The following is a 24,954-nucleotide window of genomic DNA, read 5'->3' on the forward strand; positions in this document are numbered from 1 at the left end:
GCCGAGATCGCGGGCGGCGAGGACGCGGGGCGGAGAGGTCGAGGTGGGGGTCCTCGCGCTTGTTTGCGGCTCACGGCCAGTGGGTGCAAGGGGAAGAAGAAAGAAGAAAAGGCGCCTGTTTGCGGCTTTACTACTAATTTGGTGCAATGGGAAGAAGAAAGAAGAAAAGGAAAAAAACAGAAGAAAAAAAAAGGAAAACAATCACAAAACGTAAAAAGACAAAAATGTCCCCGTTCGGGCCCTCATTTGAATAAAAAATGACACTTGAGGCCCTTTTTGACCTGAAGTTGCATTTCAGGCCCTTAATTGAGAAAACAAATACACTTTGGGCCCTTTTTTGGCATTTTCCCGAATTTTTTTAACACTCTTTCTTCAACAGTGAGAGTAGTCACATGCTCGCCGGCGGGCAAAGGCTCTCCTGCACATCTTTGTCTCGCAAATGGTGCACAGATGAAGTGAACAAGCATTTTCGGCCAAAGCGAAGGAGCAACTTTCAACTTTCCACTTGGATGGGCCACGCGAGAAGCAGCAGTAGCAGCGGTGAAGAAGATGGGGACGCCGAGTGGAAAGCCGCCGTTGATTCGATTGCCTCTGCCGACCCTTTTCTGGCCAGAAATTTTGCCGTCGATGCTTCCAAGCCCTCCTCGCAGAACAATGACAAGCTCTCCGGACCGATTGTTGAAGAAGACCCAGATCCCAAATTCAGACCCCAGTTGCCAAAGCACTACCAAATCAAGGTTTGACGATTTTGTACCGCGTAGCCCTCTCGGGTTCCTCTTTGACGTGCTCGTGCTCCCGTGTCCCTCTGTTTCGGCGGCTAGTTTTGATTGTACGTGATACATAGAAGACGAATTCTGCTGTTCTCTTACGGTTTGACAATGCCACTTTGGTCTTCCTTTGTGGAACAATGGGAAGATATCAGTTTCTGCCTGATGAATCTTGGCTTTTGGAGGAGACTCGTGGAGTTTTTTTTTCATATATATATAAATATGACTGGCGGCCCTATGAAATATCTTGCAAACCCATGAATTTGTGCCTTTAGCTTGTGGAGGACTTTATGCGTTGGTGGGTTTCGAACGAGTTCCTGCGCTAAAAACCTTCCAATGCCTTAACTGGGCCACTTGGAGATGCGAGATTAGTGGAGTTTAAGAAACCAATGTAGTATATACCAAAACTTTGAAGAGCTTCATGCTGGGATTGATGGTTTCTGAAGCTTTCTTTTGCTGATTGATTTTGAGCAGCATTTATCTATATAAAAAAAATGATCTAAAAGATCGATTTTATGCAGCATAAGTTTGGGCTTGTGATGAATTATTTTCTGTTCGTAGTATATCTTAATTGGAAATGATAACTTGGGAATGCAAATGCCAAATGGAAACAAGAGAGAGTACAAGATAAGTTGCATTCTTGTTGAAACTTGGAGTTATGCTCAAGTAAATTACATCAGTTTTTGATTAACTGGTAGCATAACCTTGCTTCAAAGTGATTACTCAACTCTCTCTCTCTCTCTCTCTCTCTCTCTCTGCTTGGTTTTCTCGTGAAGCTCATCGCATTGTATGAAACTCAAATAGATTTACTCTCCAATACCAGCAGTTGGTACTTGGTTGCACAATAGAATATATCTAATGCATATGTAGCGACTATTTTCTTGTTTTCTTAGTTTTTCCAGTTGCACACGGGATGTTTAAGTACTATTATTTAAGGAGTGTAAAGAACTGTGACTCCTTTCAACAGAGAATGTCATTGATACTGTGATTTTTTTTTTTTTTTATCGACATATACTGTGATGTTAAGAGAGTGAATATTTGCAACACCTGATTGAAATAGAGGAAAATTGCAACACCTGTGGGAATAAGTCAGGTCGATCAGCATGGATAGCTCCTGTTTTGTAGGTCCCTCTTTGGTCAGTATAATTTGACATTGTTCCTTGGAATAATTTCTGGTTCTGATGACTCTCATCTCCAAGAACATGACATCACTATATTGTTAATCTGTTCAATTTGGCTGTCTACTTAGCAACCATAATGGCAATAGCAAAAGTGGCTAATTCTTTTGTGTAACTGGCTACATGAGTTTATTAGCCCTATCCTACATGAATCTTATAGGTTCGTGACACTTGTTGCGAGATTTGTCCTTGTCCAGTGTGTTTTGTTGTATCTCTGTTTCCCCTTTATACTGCTATGCAACCTTGTTAAAGTGTACGCTGAGATATTAGGAACTAAGTGTTCATGTAAGAGAAACTTTTTAGTTTGAATAGCACTTGCTTTTCCAGATTAATTCGAGGGGGAGGTGGGATTATTAGTTACTGGAAGAACGTAATAGAAACTCAAGAATATTTTACAAATTACAAAATATGGTTGTGCTTTTACTTACTGTGAGGATGCTGGCATAATTTGGAATTTTATAAATGCTAAAATTTACAAATACTAGTTTATGGAAAGCATTCTGAATCTTTGATCCTTGTATCATTAGTTAGTTCTTCTTGTCAACTCTGGTAGCTGGCCTTTCCTCATCCTTTTGATAATTGTTCACCATGAAGTGGAAGCTTCAGATTGATCATTTCGCTGAGACTGAAGTAGGTTGCTTGGTGGTCTCTAGACCTTTTTTTTTTCAATAGAAGTGGAGGTAGCTGAGTCCAACGAGGATTTTCATGATGTACTTAATTGCACTTGACGTTATCATTAACATTCACCTAAAAGAAGGGTACCGAGTGAAGTTGCAAATTAAATGTTGGCTTGTTATTGTTAATGTTCTTGACTTCCCTTCTTACCATTTAACCTTCTATCTCTGTTATCCGGCTGACGCAATCTGTTGGTCTTGTTGCTGCTTCCAGTCTTGAGAACCTTGTTTACTGCATCGTACTGTCCTACGTGGAACATGAGATAGCACAATGTTGAATTAGGCTTATGAGTACTTAACAATTGGGCTTCTACCTTTAAGTTCAGTGATTTTGGCTTAGGAACTGGCGAGGCTGTTTCGCAGTGAACTAGCTCCTCAAAACTGATATAAATAGTATCTGAAAAACTTTCCTTGGCATAGTTGAATCAGCCACTTTTTAGGTATGTCTTAATCAACGGCGTTGAATGCAACTAATGACTGACACTGATATGATTCTACCCAAATCTCTGCTCGCACCGATGGGAAACTGGATAATTATAGGAACTCTAGCAGAATTATGGCATTCAGATTGAAGGTTTGTGGTTATCTAATTTAGTGGTGAAAGTTACAGACAGGTACATGGGACAGCATTGTACTTGCTAATGGTTCCCAAAATTTCTGTAATGTGGTGCCGGTGCGTTCTTTTTTGGCTGATAAAAATGATTGAATGTCGTAGGTCGTTTCCCTTTCTTTCTCTACAATTCAGTAAACACAGACACTATCAGTTTATAGAGGTGCTGCCTTTCTTGCATCTGCATGAAGAAGGTCTAAAAGGGAAGATGGCAGGAGTAGTACCCAATTGCTGGGGTACATCTTCCTCATAACATGCGTTGCTACCCAATTAGAGGATTCATTGCCTTTCTTTTCAGCAAAACTAAGCTTTCTGCTATCCATCTCATTAACACTGGTTTCTTCATTCAGTTTGTATCTTTCCTAGCCCTTGCCAGGTTTTCAAGCACAGCTTCTGCTTCAGTCTTAACATTGACTCTGTCCCATCCTTGCTCCTTAGCCAGTTGTACTCCTTCCAGAACAGCATGTGCCTCTGTGATCTGTGAACTTGTGGACCGCACAATTTTCCCAGCTCCAGCAATCAATTGAGCTCTAGAATTTCTTGCTATTACTACCTCTGATACCACTTTTGTGATTCATCAAATGCTCGATGATAATTCACTTTGATTTAATTGGTTGTTGGTTCCTCAAACTTTCTTTTCTGCTTTATCTGTCTGCATTATCTGTCTGGTACTGGCAAAGTTCCAGCTCGGTTTAAACTTCCTCACTTCTTTTTTCTAGCATTTTTCATTTCCTCCTTAAAAAAAGTTCTGCTTCTTTCCTTCTAGTTATGCCAACTCGCCTTTGCAGCTGTTCCCTGCATGTTCTTCTTATCAGAAATTCCTTAATTCTCATAAGTAAATTTCCAGGAATTCCTTAATTCATCTGGCCACTAAGTATTTCTTTCTTTGTTTATATTTAATCCCAAACGCCCAAATAATACACATAAGTTTTAGTTGCATGATAGCTGTCTCCTCTTGATTACAGAAACTACTAGTAGCATGAACCCACCCTTATTGGCCATTATATGAACTGTCCTCTCTCTGCCAATTTCCGAGGATTGCTAGGCAAAGCATCGGAGCAAGTTTCTATAATGTCCTCACTTTTGTTGGACTGTCGGTGCTCCATATGGCTTTCTTTACTCTTTGGTTGCTGTTGATTCCTTTTGCTCATCCTTGGCTTCTCCTTCAAGTAATAGTAGCAGATTTAACAGTAATAGCACCATTGCAAACCAGCTTATGGTTCCATACACCATATTCTTTCACTATTCCCCACTTCTACATGCCACCTAAATCAAGATAGTTTCTTACTTCGAGTATGCTATGCCATGCCAATGATGATCTTCCTCCTTTTTTGGCTTAAAGGAGATCAATCATTTGGATAATACAAGCCCTTTAACAACTTGACCTAAAAACATGTGTTGAGCACTATCCTCCAGGCAAGCATGAACATCAAAACATTGTAAACTTCCAAATCTTTGAGACCCATTCCGCCTTATCCTTTTGGTAAGGTTGACCTGTTCCATCCCATTCAGTGCAGTCTCATTGGATTTTGCTGGTCCCAACCAGAATAATATTTGCTTGTGTGAGCACCAAGCCTCTGGAAATTCAGAGCAACCCAAAGTGGTGCAGGCTACTTTTTGACTGCGAACATTGATAAGCACAAGAAAAAAAATCCTGAGAAATTAACTAGCGGATGATATTTCTGACCTCATTCCATAGGGATGTGCAATATATTGTATATTTTGGTGGGTTCATCATCGTACCGATTAATATAAATTGTTTCAAGAAACTTCAAGTGAGACCCTGCCACACAGCATCAGTTCTTTATCCATAGGCGCTGGTATTTGTCAAAATTCTTGAAGAGTGTACAACTCCATGGTGAACATAAACACAAAGTACTTCACTTCAACTTTGGCTCGTAAACAAAAATGCAGTGTATGCGGGTACATGTTCTTGAAAAAGATGAGGTTTCAAATTATTGGAAGAACTTCTTGCAGATGAAGAAGTAATACATTGCCACAATTCCTGATAGCAAGCTCATTTAAAGTTGTAGTGGTTCGACCTAAAAATAGCATAAGCCTATATTTGATGGAGAAGTATTAAGCAGAAGTGGGATTACATCATGCATTCAAAGATTTAAACTTTGCTACAGGAGTTCACTATAACCATCAGTGAACGATGCAAACTGAACCTCTATGTATATTATGTAAGACAAGTATATTCTTTGTAACCGGGGATCTGTTTCTGCATGAGATACTAAAATGCAAGTGTTCTGGGGGTCTAACTTGTGGCATGATGGTTCACACTCAGGATGGTTTTGATACAAACAGAGGGACAGCAAGTTTCTATGCAAGCGTATCACATATATGTGCATCCTTGCTCCTCTTTACTGCCTTCTTTCAGTGCATTAGTTAAGTGTGATTCAACTTGTTAAATAGTCAGTTTGTGATGCAGATAATCTTCTCTACAGGCACAAAAGCTTCTGGATGACATCGTAGAGAGAAACTTGGAAATTGTGAGCAATTCAGTTACCATCCAAGTCAGTGACAGAGAAGATGATGGAGGTGGGATTAAACTGTTTAGAACTGCACCCCGTGGTATCACATTTGATCGAACTGGTAAGTAATTCCATTTGATATATGTCCAATCCCTCTCTGTGAGGGTATCTTCCAATCTGGTTGTAAAAGACAGACTGAAGTTAAGTCATTGACGCATCATGCATCACTCAGAGCGGTTCTGTCGACTGGCTCCTTATAGTCAAGCAGATAGACTAATGTTATTTGGACTATGTATTTCCAGCATCATGCTTACAATTTATTGCAACTAATAATGAGACTAGTTAATTTTCAAAGACTTGATTTTCCTGCTTCAAGTAATTGTTACAAGAGCAATGCTATTTTACCTCGCGACCTATGGTGGTAACTATCATAACTTAATGAAGTACGATGCATTGGTTGATTTTGGTATTTGATCATGCACTCTGGTGTTATTTGCTTGTCAAGCTGCAAAAAACCATGTCGCTGCTTGTATGTGTACTGAAAATTAGGTGATGCCAGCAGATGAGCCTCAAGGACCAAAAAGGAAACCAAGGATTCTACCTGGAGAAGAGATCGATGAGAAATCGAAAAAGGTTGGTAGCTATCCTAGATGACATAGCTTGGGAGTGGTTGGTGAAATTATTGGTCAGACTTTGGTTTCTACTTTCCTTATTTTGATACTTGCTTACTCTTCCTTGGTCTTCTTTTTTATCAGTTCAAGAGGCAACTCCAATCAGTTGTTGTCGATGGCTTAGATGTAATGGGTGCAGCGAAAGCTGCATGCCAGAAGTCATTGGCGAGATTAGAGGCTAGAGATGCGGCGGCGAAAGCAGCTGTGAAAAGAGAGGAAGATAGGGTTGCGGAACTCAAGAGGATCAGAGGGGAGAGGTGGCTACCTTCAATCGCTAAAGAAATGCAACTAGAGCGTCAAGGACGATATAATAACGTATGATGCTTCCACAATTTCATGACTATTTGATACTCTCATTATTGCTTATATCATCTTTTCGCGCATTCCAGTTTATTTTTCCTTTGCCTTCATGTTTGATTCTGGTGATTATCGGACCCGGTGCATTCATTTCCCCAATTTGATTGTGCCATAGAGTCGTATTCAGATTTTTTAGCAACTCAGCTGTAAAGTAGTCATCCTCTGACAAGTTTTGCGTTGTCTGCTCGGAACATATGCTTGTCTTGAAGTTCACGTTTCCATTTATGTTTCAAATGAACGTCATCTTATGAATTTTACAGCTTCAAAATCATGTCTCACTCCATAACCATGTTAGATCCAAGGCATCGGCACCAACCCGGAAACGGTGCCTTTTTCATTTCGTTCTGTCTTTAATGGGAAGAGATTTGTTTTCCCTCTATTTGCGATATATGCATTATTGGTTTGAGCTTTCAGGCCTCTAGGTATCCTCTCTTTCAAGTACAGAATGACTTTCTCAGCCAATTCATGAGGAGAGCTGCGGTCTAGTCCATTCTGTTGGAGCACTATCTGCAACACATTGACATGCCTTAAACCATCTTCAGATTATTGCTACTTATTTCGCCTACCAGTGGCTAATTAAGCTTTCTGAGATCCAAAAGGAGAGCTCTTAACCTTGAGATGGTTCATTTTGTGGTTCAAGTGTTCTATTTGAAAGCATTAACGTTTGTTGATAACTATTGGTGTTTCTTAGTTGGATAGGGGCGAACACACCTCGCAATCTAGTGGCGGTTCATAAGGATCGTCTATGACTGTAAAACCTGCAAAGGTAAATGTTTCACAAGCTATATCTGGTTAACATCAGAGCCAGGACCCGGAATCGCAGTTTGTAAAAACAGAACTTCGGATCTTATTATTCCGACTAACAAATAGACTGATGGAGTATTATGCCGAGATACGCCATACAAACCGAGCAAAACATGGAGGAGAAAGCGGCCAACATCTGCAATGCGCCCAAAATCCAGACTTCACCTTTGATCTTTCCAGCTCCTGCTAGTTTGTAAAGGCCCTTAGGGTCTCTTGCCTCACAGATTTGGAGCGGAACATCAATCAACACCTATTGCAAATTACGATAAGGTTCTCAAGAAATCCATCCTCTTTTGGAACAGGGGATGATATAGTTGAAAAAATAAAAATCAGAAATTGAAATGATAAGATTGGAATCGCGGAGTAACAAGCATACCTCGATGAATCCGCCTTTAGGCAATAGCGCACGGCATGCGGCGCGATCCTTTCTAGAAGGAGAGATCAAACAAGCTACGCATATGATCCCGGCATCTGTGAAGAGCTTAGCCACCTCGCCTGAAGTCGCAACTATACAAAGCTCGCTGTTGGTGAACCAATGACCTCGCCAAAGAATAATTCCAAAGGATGAACCGGCAAATTTCTCACCTATCCTTCGGATATTCTCTTCTCGATCTTCCATGGTAAAACTAAGGTTGCTATTGAGGCCATGCCGCACATTGTCGCCGTCGAGGATTAAGGCCAACTTTAGGATGAAGACCAGCTTTCCCCTCGAATGCAGGCCGCGACTTAAGGCGCGTGCCAAGGTGCTCTTTCCTACAATTGAAGCCAAGCCAAAATTTTAGGTGCGCTGCAACAAAACCTCAAAAGTACTCTTGCTTCTCCAAAAACATGACTTTGTGTCCGAAACAGCCAAACTAGCCATTTGAGATTACTGATGTACCGTAGTTGCCCCCAAGCCAATGGACGCCGTCTTAAATTTGCTTTCAGGCGAGACGGAAATTCCACCAACTTAAACCCATTTGATGAACGAGTCATAGCGAACCTGAACCGCTGAGCCCGGTGATCCATATCACGCAACCTTTTTGCCGGAGCAGCTCTTGCCTCGCGAGTTTGTCGGCCGGACATTCTTGCCATGTGATGTTTGTCGACTTTCCAACAGTACCTGCAATTTTACCTGCTCGGAAAAGCAGTCGAAATATTGCTCAAACAAGCTAACGGAGCGGAAAATATATGCCGCACGGAGATTAACGTTTAAGTTGTGAGTAGACATTGACGATTCCGCAAGCAGAAGGACGTACGAAGTAGCAGTAAACTTTTCGGCACTCCTCGAATTGAAGTTCACAAGTTTTTACCTTCTTGGTCATCGGCACAAGTGACTCCTTCGTCCTCCACCGCCTTGATCGGCGCCAAAAGGCTCAGCCGATCATCACCATTCGTGCGTAGCCCCCCAAGAACCGCCTCGATTCCGAAGACGGACCGTCTCGCTTGCACTGCCGGCCAGATCGAAACCGAGCCTCGACAACGACAACGAGGACGGGTATCCGAAACCGGACTCCACGAGACGGCCAACCTTCGAATTTGCTACCGGAATGGCGCTCATCTTTTCCAAAGGTTCAAAATAAAAGGAATGAGAGGCTCGTTTTGAAGCCAGAGCAGAGAGGTTGGTTTGTGTTTTGTAACAGGTGCAGCTTTTTGCGGGTGCGGTCTGCGTAGACTGTCTTTTTATCCAATGCATGCCTGTAAATCCATTTATGGATATGCTTTTGACCCGTCCCAAACCGCAACTTGAGACTTACATTTAATGGCGATTGTCCGGATGCCACTGAATGTAGTAACTAACGATAGAAGGAAGGCTTTCACGCTCACGTTTTAGCGGGCTTAATAACCTTCGCTTGATGGTCAAGATAAAATTTAGCATACGATAAAATTGATCATATCCTATATTTAATGCTTCCTCAAGACTATGATAAAGTTAGATATAAAAGAAATGTATTCCAGATAAAACTATCACACGAGGGAGTTGGGATAAAGATGGATAGGAGTTCAATATCCATAATATAAGAGTTATTTTTCTCGGATAAAACTGCTTAAACTAATAAAATTAAAATAATACTTGAATTCTAAAGTAAAACATTCAAAATAACGAGAAAAAAAACGACAAGAATTTCTTTTTTGTACGGTCCTTTTTTTATTTATATTTTCGAGGTTCTTTCTATCTCATATTGTAAATATAATACACAAATATTTGAATTTATGTTCATTACATATTTTAAACATTTTAGTATTTAGGGTATATTAGAGTAGTTTTACTATTTAATAAAATTTTACTAGAGAATGATGGAAAGAAAAAAAGAAATGAATTAAATAAAAGAGAGGGAAAATAATAGAAAATAGCAAATAAAAATGAAGTAGACAAGAGTGTAATGAGAATTTCTTGCCATATTTGTTTATACAATTTTTAAGTTCATTTACACTAATGTGTTGTTTATACCAAACAATGGACATAACAACATCTATGAATTTCATATGCTATCATATACATTCCTATTTTGATTAGAAATCCAGACTACCATATGTAACCTAAAAGGCTTTTAATTGCAATATTAGGGTTAATATTCTTCAAAATCCGCATCTTCACTCCCCAAAACTCTTTGAGATCGTAAACTTGGGCAGTAAGAGGGCATTGAATCGACTCTAGCGAGGTTGCCACTGTCGGTGACTATATATATATATATATTAGAGAGTGAGATGCACCCGGTCACTAACAGCAACAACCTCGATACGCAATACTCTTTCATGATTGATTTGGTGCGATTTCAGCTTTAATTACCGCCTCTCTATTTTTGTTGAAGTATTGGTTAGTTTTGGGAAAATTTCCAAAAAGTCCTAAACTTTGCCAATTTTTTCTTAAACTTTTTAATTATGCCAATTGAGCCCTAAACTTTTTCATGTTTAAGTCCACCAAGCCAAAATTGGTCGGAAAATCACTGCCGTGGATGTTTGCCATCCTACATGGCATGACCAACGCTAAAGTGGACAATTTTATGAATTGTTTATATTTTTTGAAATTTTATTAATTTTTTATTTTATTTTTCTTTTTTTTCTATTTTCTCTTTTCCATCATTTCTATTTGATTCTATTGTGGCCAGTAAGGGTTAGCGAAAGTCGTCGACCTCAAGAGAGGGTCGTCCTCGCCGGCCTCAAGCGAGGTACACTTGCGCCCGGCCTAGCGAGGGCCACCCTCGCCCTTGCTTGATCTAACAAAGGGCTACTCTCGCCAACCCACCCCGACATCCCTAGCTCGAGGCTAGAAAGGGCAGTCCTCACCTGAAACCGGTGACCTCTATCAATGAATGCCTCATTGATGGTCAGCGGAGGGACACAAGGAAAAAGAAAAAAGAAAAGAAGAAAACAAGAGAAAGGGAAAAAAGAAAAGAAGAAAAAAGTAAATAAGGAAAAACAATAAAAGAAAAGAAAAATAGAAAATAAGAAAAAATTCAAAAAAAATCTTGCATTACTAATAAAAATTGTCAACGTCAAGCCACGTAGAATGTCTTGCATCCATGTTAGAAAATAAAAAAGGAAAAAAAATTAAAAAAATTAAAATAGTATTAAAAATTGTCAATGTCAAGCCACGTAGAACGTCTTGCATCCATGTTAACAATTTCCGGCAAAAATTGATCGGATGGACTTAATTGATAAAAATGTGAAAATATTTAGGACTCAATTGGTATAATTGAGATGTTTACAATTGACTTGGCAAAACAAAAAATTCTAATCAGTTTACGACTTAATTGGCCAAAAAAAGGGAAAAAAAATTTGACATAATTAAAATGTTTGCGATTGAATTAGCAAAAGTACAATAAGTTTAGAATTTTTTAGATAATTTTTTCAATTAATTTTTTTCCGTGACTCTGTTGTGATACAGAGTCTCCAGTTTAGTCTTGATAGGAGGCATTTGAAACTTGCGGCCATGAACATGTTCACATTTGAGAACAAGTAGAATATCTCTTACAAATGCAGAGAAAAATTGCTGTATGTGTCGGTTAATTGAGCATATAAATAGGCTTGAGACGTTGGGTAACGCAAAAGACCAACAAGAGAGACTAAAACCATGCTTATAGCCTAATAATCAATAAAAGTTCTATTGTTTACTTTTCCGCCCTTTGCCTAACTCTTCCACAAACACAAGCTAGACTCGTGAAACGAGTGGTTGAGTTGGATCATAAATGGTCCGACCCAAATAGACTAATTTGACTAATTTATGACAAATTTATTACAATGTAAATCTAGTGACCCATACTGATCCAACCTATATTCTTAAAATACTTTCATATTTAATTCAATTTAGAAAAATTTATACCCAAACTTAGGTGAAAGTGCGGAGTGAATGAATATGAGATCAAGCGAGTGTAAGAAAATGAAGAGAGAGGTATAGAGATGAATTGGGAATATTTAAACCCATTTGCCCGACTCTCCCACAAACACACAACACGCATTTATCATTTCCAAGATATATTCTAAATGGTGCTGTTAGCACGACAGTGTGACAGTATTATTATGGAATGCTAAACATAAGATCAAAGGTGAGTTCTACCATTATTGCTATATTTTTTTGCCATTCATAATACTTATGGTTGAGATTGTACTGTTATATTGTTCTGCTATTAGCTTCTCAAATCCCTATCCTAAACTGACGGTGCCACGTTCAGTTGCTATTAGGTCTTTTCCTGAGCAATACTAAAATCACCCAACAAAATATTTGACACCAAAATTACGGCCAGCTTCACTAAATACTCTCTCCCCGAAGAGCATAAAAGGGTACGGGGATAGACAACAAGAGGAGTTCCAAGGCACAACAAAGTCACACCCATCAATTTTAGTGATCGTATGTAGGGATGTAGGGATGATCGGTTCTTGATTCGATCCGGTCCTACCCTGGAATCGAGAACTTAGAATCGGACCTATGAGATCGGCTCCTCATTTTCGAAACCAGGGACCAGTGAGACCGGTTCCCCGTTTTCAAAACCGAGGATCGGTTTGGTCCGATTCCCAAGAGGAAAATTCACAATCACGCGTAACATTGAAAATGAAAACCATCAAGTTCACTGAGTCCATAAGTGGAACCAGTCTAAGAAGTTCTCACTGAACTTATCGAACTCACTTCTTAGTGAGAACTTCTTTGCTAAGAATTCTCATTTATCAGTGAAGAACTTCTCAAGCTCTTCACTAAGAAGGTTCATTTCAAACAAAAATATGCTGGTCCAGTTGGGCGGTTCGGTTGGTCTTATCCCCTCAAGAACTGGATCGGAGCCCTCTAGAACCAAACCAAATCGACCGATCCGGTTCATGTTGTTCTTGATTCGTTCAATCCGTCTTGCTCACCCCTATTGGTGTGGACGCCGTCCATCCTAAATGACACGACCGGTGTTAAGGTGAACAATATTTTTAATATTTTAATATTTTTTTCAAAATTTTATTATTTTATTATTTTCTCTTTATTTTCACTATGGCCACCGAGGGCCGTGATGCCCTTGTCGGTAAGGCTAGCCTCGCCCGCCAGGGGTGATTAAAATATTGTTAAAAATGCCCACGTCAACGTCGGTCATGTCACGTAAGACAATCAGCGTACACATCATTGCTTCTCGACCAAAATTGGCCGTATAAATTGAATTGACAGAAATGCAAAATGTTCGGGACTAAATTGGTCAAATTAAAAAGTTTAGCACCGAATTAACACAAATGTAATAGGTTTGGGACTTTTTGGTACTTTTCTTGAAAAAAATAATAACATAAGAAAAAGTAATTTGAAATGACTACATAGTGAAATAAATATACAATCTCATACATTTGAAAATGATGGAAGAAGGTTGTGGGGAACAAAAATAAAAAAAAGAGGAGGAGAAACCCCTCCAAAAAAAAAAAAAAAAAAAAAGAGGAGGAGAAACCCCTCCAAAATAAATATATCCACATTGCAGTATTAAGAAGAAAACAAATCACTCCGACAAAGTTTGTTAGGTTTCATGATAAACTGCAATGCTTCTCTTACAAGAATTATGATCATGTAGGAAAAGACAGTTGCTCGAAATCATGTCCTCGAGATAACTATACCGAAGACAGAGAAAATACAGAAAATAAGATGAGGATTATTGACGTGAGAAAGTAAATTTGAGGTTTGACCAAAAAAAGTAAATTTGAGGGCGGTAATTATATTTTTCCTAAAAAATGAAATATAATGATAAAAATGGGGGAAATTTCAAATAAAAGTATAAATTGTCCCTTTTTTTTTATTATAAAAATAATGGCCTAATGTAGAACTTGTTTCAAAATGCCCTTATTGTTTCAAGGGTTAATACTATGAAAAACTCCAAATTAGTACACCTATGATAAATTTACTTCAAACTATTTTTTTGACCACGAAAAATCTCAAACTAGGATAATTATAACAAATTTATCTCAAACTTTTTTTTGATTATTAAAAACTCTAAACTGGTACACATGTGAAAAATTTACCATATACTAATTTTTTTTATCACGAAAAATTTCAAACCGATATACCTATGATAAATTTACTCTTCGTTAAATTTAGTTAATACCACTAATATTTTCAAACCGATACACCTATGACAAACAGAGGATAAAAACCTCAAGTTGAAATACCCATCAATTATCACATGTCATATAACTTAGCACTTACGGTTAGATTTAACGAAAACTAACGGAGAATAAAATTAATAAAGATGTATCGGTTTGGGGTAAATTTGTCATAACTGTACCAGTTTTGAATTTTTTGTGGTAAAAAAAACAACTTATGGTAAATTTGTTATTGGTATACAAGTTTGGGATTTTCCATAGTATTAACCCTTGTTTCAAAGAAGAGCCTCACAAAGAGCATTTTCGTCATTTTCTTCTATTGATTTTTTTTTTCATTCTTTTTTTCCGTCCTTCTCACCGATGGCCTGTCTTACGCAATAGCCGACCATTAGCAAGGACGAGGCGATGCGATCGAGGCTTGCGAGGGGCTATCACCTCGCTTGGGCGAGGGCGGCCCCACTTGGACCTTCGTTGGTGGCCAGCCATCGTCCGAGACTAGTCACAAGCGAGAAGGGGAAAAAGAAAAAAAAAAAAAAGGGGGAAAAAATAAAATAAAAAATTAAAGTAACGAAAATACCCTTTTTTTCAAACAATGAGGGCACTTCATAGCCTTGTTTGAAAATTTTCCATAAAAAGGTGAACTACAAAAAACATTAACCTATTGTTTCAATTTTTCAAATTCTTAAATCTAACTCATTGTCGTGTTTTATCCACATTCAAAGCTTTTACAAGTACCATCCCACCAAATTCATTCTCGTTCAAACAGCAGCTCTTCCTCTTTACACCACCTCGGTAACATCTCTCCCCACGTTCTCTCCTGCAATTTTGCTTCTAGTCGCAGGTTTCGAATCTCTTGACACTCCGAAAGCGTGCTTCAATCCACTGATCAGTCTCTGCCGAATGCTCTTGCGACCGCCCAGGCCGCCTCCGTCCCCTGGCCAATCCGAGCCTCCTCCCGCTCCGGCCGCTGCCGAGCCTCGGTCGCTGAACCTGTAGCTCCCCGACGAGACCGATCCTCGCTCGCCTCTCTCGATCTTGCCGCTCTCCGCCACCGTTACACAGTGGAAGCTAGCCGACCGAGCTAAGTCGGTCAACGCGGCGCTCATCTGCTTCTCGGAGGTCGACGACTCCCGGAGGATCCGCCTCATCCCGGTGAGCTCCTTCTCGAGGCTCTGGATCCGCGAGTTGGTGGCGTCCATCGCGGCCTTCAGCTGGGCCGTGCAGCGGACGTCGGCGTCTCGCTGGAGGATCGCGCCGAGCGTGGCGGCGGAGGAGGAGGTGTCGCCCTCCTTGCTCTGGCGCTTCTTGCGCTGGGGTCGGCGGCGGTCGCAGGCGTGGACGACGTGGAGCCGGGTCCTCAGCTGCTCAATGAGCATGGCGCGGATGATGAAGCGCAGCGGCATCCGAGGGTTTTGGACGGCGTGGAGGAGGAGGGCCGGCGAGAGCTTGGTGCAGTCGACGGTGTTGCATATCTGGGCCTTGCGTTCCTCCGTTATTTTCCCACCGTGTTCCTGCGAATATTCCAAATTAAAAGTAAACAAAAATTCCATAATGAATTTTATCATAATGGCAGAAAAATTGTTTGAAATATATATTTTATTACTTTGATAATAATATCGACAAATTAATTCATGGGAATCATATTGACAAAATTGACCTTGAGATACACATCCACCATTCTATATAGCAAGTCATGACTGGTCAAACGACCGTGCATCGAGTCGACCGTAGCTTGAAAATCCTCGGCCCCGACAGTTACGACGGCGTCCAAGCACGCGGCGAACCCGTCCCCCACGCCGCCGTCATCACCGCCTCCCGCAGCCTCGCCGTCTTCCATCGGACCGTACGCCTCGACGCATCTGCTGACCAGGCACGCCGCCGTCTCTGCCTCGGGCAAAAGATCCAAGCACGAGCGGAACAGGGCCGAGGCGCACTCGGGGCTCAAGGCGACGTACTGGCGGAAGTAGGTCTCCGCGACGAGCCTCAGGTCGTCGCCCCCGTCGCCGCCGTCGCCCGCCGCCATCTCCAGCGACGCGGCCGCGGTGGCGAGCTCGGCGACGTTGGACGGCGTCACCTCGACGTGGGCCCCGCAGCAGAAGTCGGCCACGAGGCGGAACGTGGCCGCCGTGATCTTTAGCGGCGGAGAGAGGGTGAGCTCGGAGACGCCAGCGAGGTGCCGCTTGAGGTAGGCGCTTCTCGACGTGAGAGGAACCTACGGGGGCGGGGCCAAAACAACAGTCCCCTCCGTTAAATTATTTACAGCATCGTTAACCCAAGAGAGAGAGAGAAAAAGAAGAAGAAGAAGATGGAATTATTAATTGCTAATGACAAGTACACGTCCTATTTTCCCGTTTCAGCGACAATACAACCCTAGCCTATAGTTTGTCTTTTCAGCTACATATAAAATCAAATTAAATGGAACAATTTTTTTTTTTTTTTTGGAAAACCGGGGAAATTTTTGCACCAATGACTGAGGCACGTGTTTTGAACAATTTTATTAATAATTTCGACATCCATGAAATCAACCAATGAGAAGAGAGTTCATCCGCAGCTGGATCATGCTTATGATCCTGTCCGGGCGCAGTGCAAGAGATGATGATGGCGAGAACGAACGAGTCAAAAAGGAAAGACGGGGCTACAAACCTTGTGCAGATGAAAACACGTCCCTTGAACTCTTATCACAACGTCCGGCCCGCACCCAGATTTCCCCGACCTGACAGATTTCAAAGCGGTGTTTAGGGAGAGGAACCCACGGTCAAATCCAGATTTCTTCCCATTTGAATTTGTTCCTCGAATGGAAAACGAAGTCATACAGAACAAGGGAATTGGAAGAGGGGAAGTTATCACCACGTTTCTGCTCGAGGAGTGGCTGCTGCAGAGGAGAGAGGAGGCGGAGAAGCGGTGGAGCAGTCGCCGTCTTCTTCTTCTTGTCCGTAGTCTTCCTCCTCATAAATGGTGTCCACGACGCCAAGCTCATTCCAATTCTTATCCTTCTTCTTCTTCTGCCTCATGGCTAGTTCCATAGATAATGACGGTTCCTTCTGCGACCTTTCTCTTCTTCAGACGAGCAACACAGATCCCCGGGCGCTGCGAACGCCCTTTAAGACCTTCTCTTCGTGCAGGTGAGGAGGAGGGATGGAGAAGATGGAGATTCTCTTCGTGCTGGTGAGGAGGGGGGGTTACTGAATTGGTGAGAGAATTTATGGCGTGCATGTGATGGCTCATAAATGCCACGATTAACTCCTCTCCTTCTCTCCCCTCATGAAGACACACTCCCCCCAAAAATTGCACTGTTCTTGAATTTGAAGTGAATTACACGTCTCGGATTCGGATTCGGATTCGGATTCGGAATTTCCATTTATTGGATGATTAGGAGGAAAGTCCTGATTTGGTTCTAGGGTTGCCAAATTGCAATGTTAGGAAGCCGGGGAGAACATATGCCATAAGGCAGCTCTTCGCTTGGCAATGATCTCCTCTGGGAAAGGCAAGACGTGATTAGGCCATTCTCTAATTGCCTTTCCCATAATTTGTGATTGATTGAATATCCGCGGAGGGGTGGGGCAAACGAGTTTTTGGTGGGCATTTGTTAGTTGGAAAAAATATCAAAATGATCATAAATTTATATACATTTAGTATTAATTCAATCTTAAGTTTTTTAATTAGATCAATCTTAACTTGCCAATATAGTGTATCCAATCAATTTTGGTAGGAAATTACTGGCATAGACGCCGGTGCGTGGCATAGCCGGCAATGACGTAGATAATTTTTTAAAATTTTTATGATATTCTTTTCCTTTTCTTTCTTTTTTACTTTTCTTTCCTTCCTTTTTTTCTGAAAAAATAAAAATTGTAACATTTGTTTACGTCGGTGTGGATTGTGCCACGTATAGCGACCAATGTTCATTGAGCAATGTCCTGCTAAAATTGATTGGATGGACAATATTGTCAAATCATCAAAAGATTTAAAACTAAATCAATCCAATTGAAAAGTTTAGTAGTAAATTGGTACCAATGTAATAAGTTTATAACTTTTTTTTTTATACTTTTTGGTTTATTAGGCATGCTAAATTTGTAACGCATTTTCTCAAAATGCATTGTGAACTTTAAAGATTTCTCCCACCAATTGCTTATGAAGTGCTTCTGAACAGATATCCATAGAAGATTTGTGGTGGTTTTTTTTGCCTCTTTTAACTTATTTTGAGCAAGATGTCCCTGAGAGGTGTCAAAATGGTTTTAAAACCCATATTTTAACCCATATTCAATGAGACGGGTAAAATATGGGTTAGTCGAGTTTTAATAAATGTGATTGAGTTGAAAATTGATTTTATGTGGATTGTAAATGCGTTTAAAGATAAACTCATATTTTAACCCATTTAGTTTGTAAATGTTATTAGTTGAGTCAATCCATTCAAGTGCCTCTTCAACAATTTTTATATTTTTTAATTTGTAATTTTTTCTTTTTCTTTTTTCTTTTTCCTTTCTTTCTTCAACATAACAAATTAAAAGTTCAGTTGCCTACCACCCGCTCACCGACAACCCGCCGCCACTTGTTGGTCCCTGTTCGTTGGTCGACGAATTTAATATTGAAGTGTTTTAGCATGTATGAGTTAGGTCGGGTATGAGTATGGATTACTAGATTTGTATTACATGGAAATGGGTCAATATGGACCGGACCATTTTTGACCCGACTCACCCATTTAACAAGTTTAATGTCACTACAAAGATTTATGTCTATGCATTCAAATTCTTTCCACCACCTTTGACCTAAACCTGTTCCTCGGAAAGCGATATAACAATACGTTTTAGCCAAAAAAGGAAAATCATGTAATAATATGGCTGCATTCTTGCTTTGGAAGGTACTCCATAGTGCGAATACTCTTTTCGATGTGGATTTCTTATATGAATTCGAATGTATTGGACAGATTTATCACAGACATTCATTATATGTCGTCCACTTTTGTTGGAGATACGGATTTATGGAAATATGGTTTCCTTCCTCGAAGTGATCGAGTAAATCGATTTAGTTAGGAATTAAATCATGTACAATTGGGAAAGTATCTCCTATATGTGTTCTTCTTTTATAGTGTCCATGTATTGTATTATAAATTGAACCTAAAACATACGAGGTCTTCAATAGAAAGTAATACGGTCTCTATAGATTTCGCAATAGAGGGTATCAAAGCGTTTTCTAGCCTAGCTTTCGCAACTCAATCTGATTGCCTTACGTAACAAAACACAAAAAAGTCATAAACCTATTGTAATTGTGTCAATTCATTCATAAATCTTTTTTTTTTTTTGGCCAAATGAGTTCTAAACCTTGCCTTTTGCTTTTGTGCTAATTCAATTCACCTGGTCAATTTTGGCCCAAAAATACTGACGCGGCACGGCTGGTGCTGATGTGATAAATTTTAATAATATTTAATATTTATTCAGTTTATTTATTTATTTAATTTATTTTTTTCTGTCTCTTTCTTTTTTATCTTCCTTCTTCCTCCAGCTAGTGCCTAAGTCGAAAAAATGAGAGAAAGAAAGTAAATAAATAAATAAATAAATAAATAATTTGAATATATATGTATATATATAGAGCAACCCCCGTAATATTTTCTTTGATTTTTTTTTCAATAATAAATTATTCGATTTTCGAATAAAGAGTGACAAAACGAATAATTGAAATTTTCTCTTTGATAGATTAAATTCCTAGATGTAGATCTAGGTTTGGGGTTAATTGTTAATGAACTCCATTTGTTGAATCACGGTGAGACGAGCCGTTTATTATTACGATAGGTGTCATCTGCTAATACACGACCAATTAGTGTTTGGGGTTCCCTCAAACAACAAGAAGCTGGGTCACCTTTACCTACCCACTGTCGATTTTTGATACATGACAACAAAATGACTGTAAGGTATTGCCGATGAATGTCTTTGGAGAATGTCTACAAACTACCCCAAAGCGGAGGGGCTATCTCGACAACCTTTTGGCAGGAACATATGCATTAAAATGAATGATATAGAATTCCTAAAAATAATCATCAGTATCACTCATAAAAATGACCACACGGAAAATATTTGTATCATGTCCATAAATATTTAAACATAAATTGTTATCGGTAAAGAAAACATTTTCCATTAACTAATTCCAAGCGATACGAGCTACCCTTTTCTTAAAAAATATTTTTCAAATAAAGTGTTTTTTGCAAATAAACGGAGTCTAAAGATGCCTTTGTTTGAGTGAATGTATTTTTTAGGAATTAGTTTTTCAGACTTTCACCCTTTTGAATAGTCGAAATTGATTTAGTCAAAGGAAAACACTTTTAGAGTAAGGAAAAATCCATGCACAAAATTAAGAAAGCGAGTTCCTAAATCTAAAGAGTGAAAACACTTTTCAGAACCACTCCTTTCAAATTTTTGAATTTTTTATTTTCTTTTTTCTTCTCTATCCGTAGTCGTCAGGCCACGGCACCGGCCCGTCGTGGTGGAGAAAGAAGGAACAAAATAGAAAGAAAAAAAGAAAGGAACAACTTAAAATCATTTAAAAATTCAAATTTTTTTTTTTTATTTTGCATGAGATAAAGTGATAAGATTGAAATCATTTTACAAATAAGATCCAAACATCAGAAAATACTTTCGATCGCATACCATCAAATAAAGAAAAATTAATCATTTTTTTCTGAAAAATGATTTCCTGAAAAGTATTTTTCTTTAACATGAAGTTTGTTGAAACAACCGCACCGAAACTCACCTAAGTACCGCAATCACTCTTCTTCTTTTGTATGATACACGGTATGTGAACTTATCGATTTCAACGACCCTCATATTACACAGCACAAAGAGAGAGAGAGAGAGAGAGAGAGAGAGAGAGAGAGAGAGAGATGAAAACAAAATTTAAAAAAATCTTGGAAACGTTTTTCCCCGGTGCATTGTGAGTTTGACCAGGGTCAAATTAACAAAGTACCTCTGAATATGCTCCGTTTGTTTCTCGAAGAATGAATGACTTGAAAAATATTTTTCAAAAAATGATCTCTTGTAACGCCACAAAGATGAATGATCGTCCACGAAAAAATGTTTAGGCAAATTGTTATCGACAATAAGAACATTTTTCGTTGGTTAGTTATTTTAGGCGATAAAAGCGATTGCTTTTAAGAACATATTTTCAAAATCATTTATTTTTCACGAAACAAATGGAGGCTTAAAAAATACTTCGATTCCATATCGGACTCTGCAATTGGAGAAAAAATATGTGCCCGCAACAGAAAATTCAACTAGATAGTCATCAAATCTTGAGTTTGTTTACTACGTTATCATGGGCAGACAAACCCATAGATCCATGGACATCATCGCACCAGTCAAACAAACGTCCACAAGCCATTCTAGGCAAGGGTTCTAGACCGATCAATCCGGCCGGATGAAAAGAACCGGCTGAGCAAGCATAGGCAAACTACAATATCTACTATCGTATCGTTCGTCAACCAACTGAATATTCAGAAAAATTCAATTGCCAGCATTTCACGGTCTCAGGGGGCGAAAAATCGCGATCGGACAACCATTGTATTGAATTACCAATCAAAGCTGACAAAGTAACAAGACTCGAGTTGTCACCCGAGAACAAACACAGTCACATGAAAAATTCTTGTCATTTCTTGTTTGTCCAGGGAACGCTGGTGCAACATTGATGTGGCCATCTTCGTTTGCCTATTTACCGGAAGGACTAAAGAAAAAAAGAAAAGTATAGATTTTTATGGACCCAATTGGCCGAAAAAATAGTTTTAGATCATATTAAAAAAATTGAAAATTTCCAAAACTGTTTTATGCCTTTGTTACTCATATAAATATCCGACTTGAGTTGAATTTAAGTTAGACTATAGCTTAAGCTCGTTCATTTTACGAAAAATAACTTTTAGAAAAAATAGAATATAATAGAACCAGATAAAAATATGGGAAATTTTTTTTTCTTTTTGAAAAGAGAAAATCATTATCTTTATTTTTTGTAAAATTATTTTTTATTTTCTTCTTTCCTATCTTAATTTTTCGATTTTTTGTTCCGGCGAGCCTCAAGCTTGCCTGTGGCCATCATTGGGCGAGCCTTGAGCTCGTCAACGGCTATTGCCTGTTGGTCTTGGTGGAGGAAGGAGGAAAAGTAAAGAAAAGAAAAAGGAAAAAGAAAAGAGAAAAATAATAATAATTAAAATTTAAGTTTTTATAATAGAAAAATAAAATAAATAAATAAGGTAAAAAAATTATTCAAAAGGGTGCAAGGAGGAAAATCAAATTCGATTTTTCATATCAAGAAAATATTTTCTAGTTCATTTTTAGGTTTCAGCCCCAATACCGAAAAATGTTATTTTCTTGAAATTTTTTTTAGAAACAGCACATTTTTCATGAAACGAATGAAGTCTTTATTTGCTTACTGTAAGCTACTAAATAATGTATAATGTTGAGCACCACTAAATTGCACTACTAAAATTCGATTTAATTTTCCTCCATGCACTCATTTTAATAATTATGTTAGCCTTTATTTTTTCTTCTTTTTATAAAAAAATCAAATTTTTTATTTTTCCTTTTTTCTTTTTCATTTTTCTTCTTCTACGCTAGCAACCGGCCCTAGGCGAGGTGAAGCCTCGTGCCTCATCAATCGAGCGAGGCCTCGGCATTGTCTTTCTCTTGCGAGCTTGAGCCTTGATGATGTGGAGAGGTTCGAGTTGGCCTTGCTCGAGGCAGACACAAACTTGACCTCATCGGATCTAGTGGGGCGAGTTCGCCCGAGTCTAGCTCGTGGCAAGGCTCATCCTCACTCACGAGCCATCGCCATTGTTGGCGATCGGTAGAGGAAGAAAAAAAAAAAGGAAACGAAAAAAAGAAAAGAAAAGAAAAAAAAAATTTAAACTATAAAAATACAAAAAAAATTGGAATTTTTTTAAATAACTAAAAAGAAATTGAATGTGAAAGATTGGAGAAAGGAAATATGAGGGAAAATTTTCCTCTTCTCAAAAAGAGGAAAGCATTTTCCTCGTTTTTGAATGTGTTTCTTCCATGGATGGAAAATGTGTCGAGAAATCCGGAAAAATATTTTTTAGAAATTATTTTTCATGAAACAAACGGAGCCTTAGATTCTTGATTTTCCAATCGATCATATGAAGCGTTAATTTGGCCTAATTGTGTCCAGCACAATATTTTCCTCCCAGACACTAAATTCATGCATACTTAAGGACGAGTGTAATCGACATTTCGTTTACCCATTACTCTAAACACAAAAAGGATAAATGCACAAGATTTCCTAAACTTCTCGATGAAAAGTAGTACGGCTCTAAAAAACTACAATCTAATCATAAAACTTATAGATGAATATTTTTCACAATCTTTTGATGAAATCACGCTGAGCGGGGCCACATAAAAAATTGGGCCAAAGAATTTAAGAACACAAAAGAAAGACTGAAAAAAGCCCAAAAGATTTTAAACAAGACAGAAAAACCGAAGACGATAGGGGAAAAAAAAACATGGGACCCAAAATGAGATGGCCCGGGGTTGGAGTGTCGAAGGAGCAATGCCATCCTACCAATGAGGCGAGTTCAACCCCTAACCTGAAACATGTACGCCTAAATCAAAAGCTAACTGAGCTATAAGCGCTTCTGTTTGTCCATTGGCTTCAATAAACATGTAAATGACATAGTTTAAGACATAGTTTAGCTGTAATGTTCTATTTTTTTTTTTCAACCCGAAGGTTCAACCAGTTGAAGCGACAATACCTGCGAACTGGGAAACAGACCGGTTCTCTGACTGGTCCAAATTAATAACACTGCTCTACACAATCCAAGAGAGAAAGACAAACGGAAATAAAGTAACAAACTCCGGAAATGTCCCGGGCGGCCTCAAATAGGCGTATGTTTTTCCCAGGTGCACTAAGTAAAAACATGAGAGACAACCAAGTTGAAACGGCAACAAAATCTTCCTCCAAGTCTTGTACCCTTGAAAGAGCAAAATCCTTTAGAATCCAAACTCAAGCCCAGGGGCGACATCGGGGGAAAACCATACCAATACCTCATTATTTCTCATGACATAGAGCATATACAACGATGATGGAACTCTAATGGCATATAAGATAATGACTAGACTCGAATAGTATATCGAACGAATGGCAGAGCTGCCAATACAGCCTGTGGAGTATACCTTACTGTAAAATTACAGAAAGCGCATAGAATGCAGCGGAGATGTGTAGAGGAGACCAAACCAAAGGTAAAAACTCATCTAACCTGGCCTCTAATGCATATCAGATGCATTCCCTGTTAAAGCATATTTATCCAATTTAAAATTGATGACAAAAATCCTCTGCAAAGGAACCATCCATCCACTTGATAATCTAGCGCTAAATCACAATGATTTATCAGATTATTGTAAAAATATCAACAAGCTAGTCCCCACAACCTCCACGCAACTTGGCAAAACTGCCAAAGCACAATACCAACTGTGCTCTGCAGCAGCACTCCAAAACAAGATTTACAACCAGTTCCTTTCACGGCAAGAAGGCAAGAAATAGGGCATTCCAACTCTATAACAAAGGCGTGTAAGTTAAAAAAAAAAACACCTCTAAAAACAAAATGCATGTGAAAAAGCTCCAAAGAAACTCCAAGAAGTATTGCAAGTTTGCCTCAAATTTCAGAACTTCATACCTCTTACCTGAATATATTCCATGCCAGCAATTCTACTTATTATCAGCTAACAATCCTATTATGAAGGGACACTACTCCATCACCTAACAGCTAAGTCTGTCGATAATAACATCCTATTACGATAGGCAAGTAAGCAAGCCGAGCACAACCAAGTAAGGCGCACCCATAACTAACCAAGAAGGAAGAAAAAATTCAGATCAATGCATCGTTTACTAAACTCAT

General features: G+C 39.1%; 2 protein-coding genes and 1 pseudogene across 4 annotated transcripts; 1 reads left to right on the forward strand and 2 right to left on the reverse strand.

Annotated features, from left to right (window-relative positions):
* Positions 1–403: 403 nt before the first annotated feature.
* On the forward strand, positions 404–7,005 carry LOC115742144. Of its 2 annotated transcripts, none has more exons than XM_030676263.2 (4): positions 404–737; positions 5,680–5,827; positions 6,266–6,339; positions 6,462–7,005. In XM_030676263.2, the coding sequence occupies exons 1-4, from the start codon at positions 510–512 to the stop codon at positions 6,696–6,698; spliced, it is 687 nt and encodes a 228-aa protein (XP_030532123.1). In that variant the 5' UTR covers positions 404–509; the 3' UTR covers positions 6,699–7,005. The 2 variants fall into 2 exon arrangements, with proteins under 2 accessions (XP_030532123.1, XP_030532124.1); XM_030676264.2 differs by having other exon boundaries at positions 6,269–6,339.
* Positions 7,004–10,840, reverse strand: LOC115742103 (annotated as a pseudogene).
* Positions 10,841–14,686: 3,846 nt separating this feature from the next.
* On the reverse strand, positions 14,687–17,167 carry LOC115742127 (BTB/POZ domain-containing protein At3g49900). Of its 2 annotated transcripts, none has more exons than XM_030676244.2 (4): positions 16,923–17,167; positions 16,716–16,785; positions 15,730–16,284; positions 14,687–15,583 (listed from the first exon to the last, which is right to left on the reverse strand). In XM_030676244.2, the coding sequence occupies exons 1-4, from the start codon at positions 17,093–17,095 to the stop codon at positions 14,852–14,854; spliced, it is 1,530 nt and encodes a 509-aa protein (XP_030532104.1). In that variant the 5' UTR covers positions 17,096–17,167; the 3' UTR covers positions 14,687–14,851. The 2 variants fall into 2 exon arrangements, with proteins under 2 accessions (XP_030532104.1, XP_030532103.1); XM_030676243.2 differs by having other exon boundaries at positions 16,920–17,167.
* Between the last annotated feature and the right edge of the window lie 7,787 nt (positions 17,168–24,954).

Source organism: Rhodamnia argentea, chromosome 11 (assembly GCF_020921035.1).
Source record: "Rhodamnia argentea isolate NSW1041297 chromosome 11, ASM2092103v1, whole genome shotgun sequence".
Classification (NCBI taxonomy): Eukaryota; Viridiplantae; Streptophyta; class Magnoliopsida; order Myrtales; family Myrtaceae; genus Rhodamnia; species Rhodamnia argentea.

Bases quoted from the DNA above. Each gene is read 5' to 3' on its own strand.
- LOC115742144 (XM_030676263.2), top strand. From the start codon at position 510: ATGGGCCACGCGAGAAGCAGCAGTAGCAGCGGTGAAGAAGATGGGGAC. The intron at 5,828-6,265 runs GTAAGTAATTCC...AGGTGATGCCAG, and splicing joins TATCACATTTGATCGAACTG to CAGATGAGCCTCAAGGACCA. The intron at 6,340-6,461 runs GTTGGTAGCTAT...CTTTTTTATCAG, and splicing joins TCGATGAGAAATCGAAAAAG to TTCAAGAGGCAACTCCAATC.
- LOC115742127 (XM_030676243.2), bottom strand. From the start codon at position 17,095: ATGGAACTAGCCATGAGGCAGAAGAAGAAGAAGGATAAGAATTGGAAT. The intron at 16,285-16,715 runs GTTTGTAGCCCC...CCGCCCCCGTAG, and splicing joins CGTGTTTTCATCTGCACAAG to GTTCCTCTCACGTCGAGAAG. The intron at 15,584-15,729 runs GTCAATTTTGTC...GAATATTCGCAG, and splicing joins TGGTGGATGTGTATCTCAAG to GAACACGGTGGGAAAATAAC.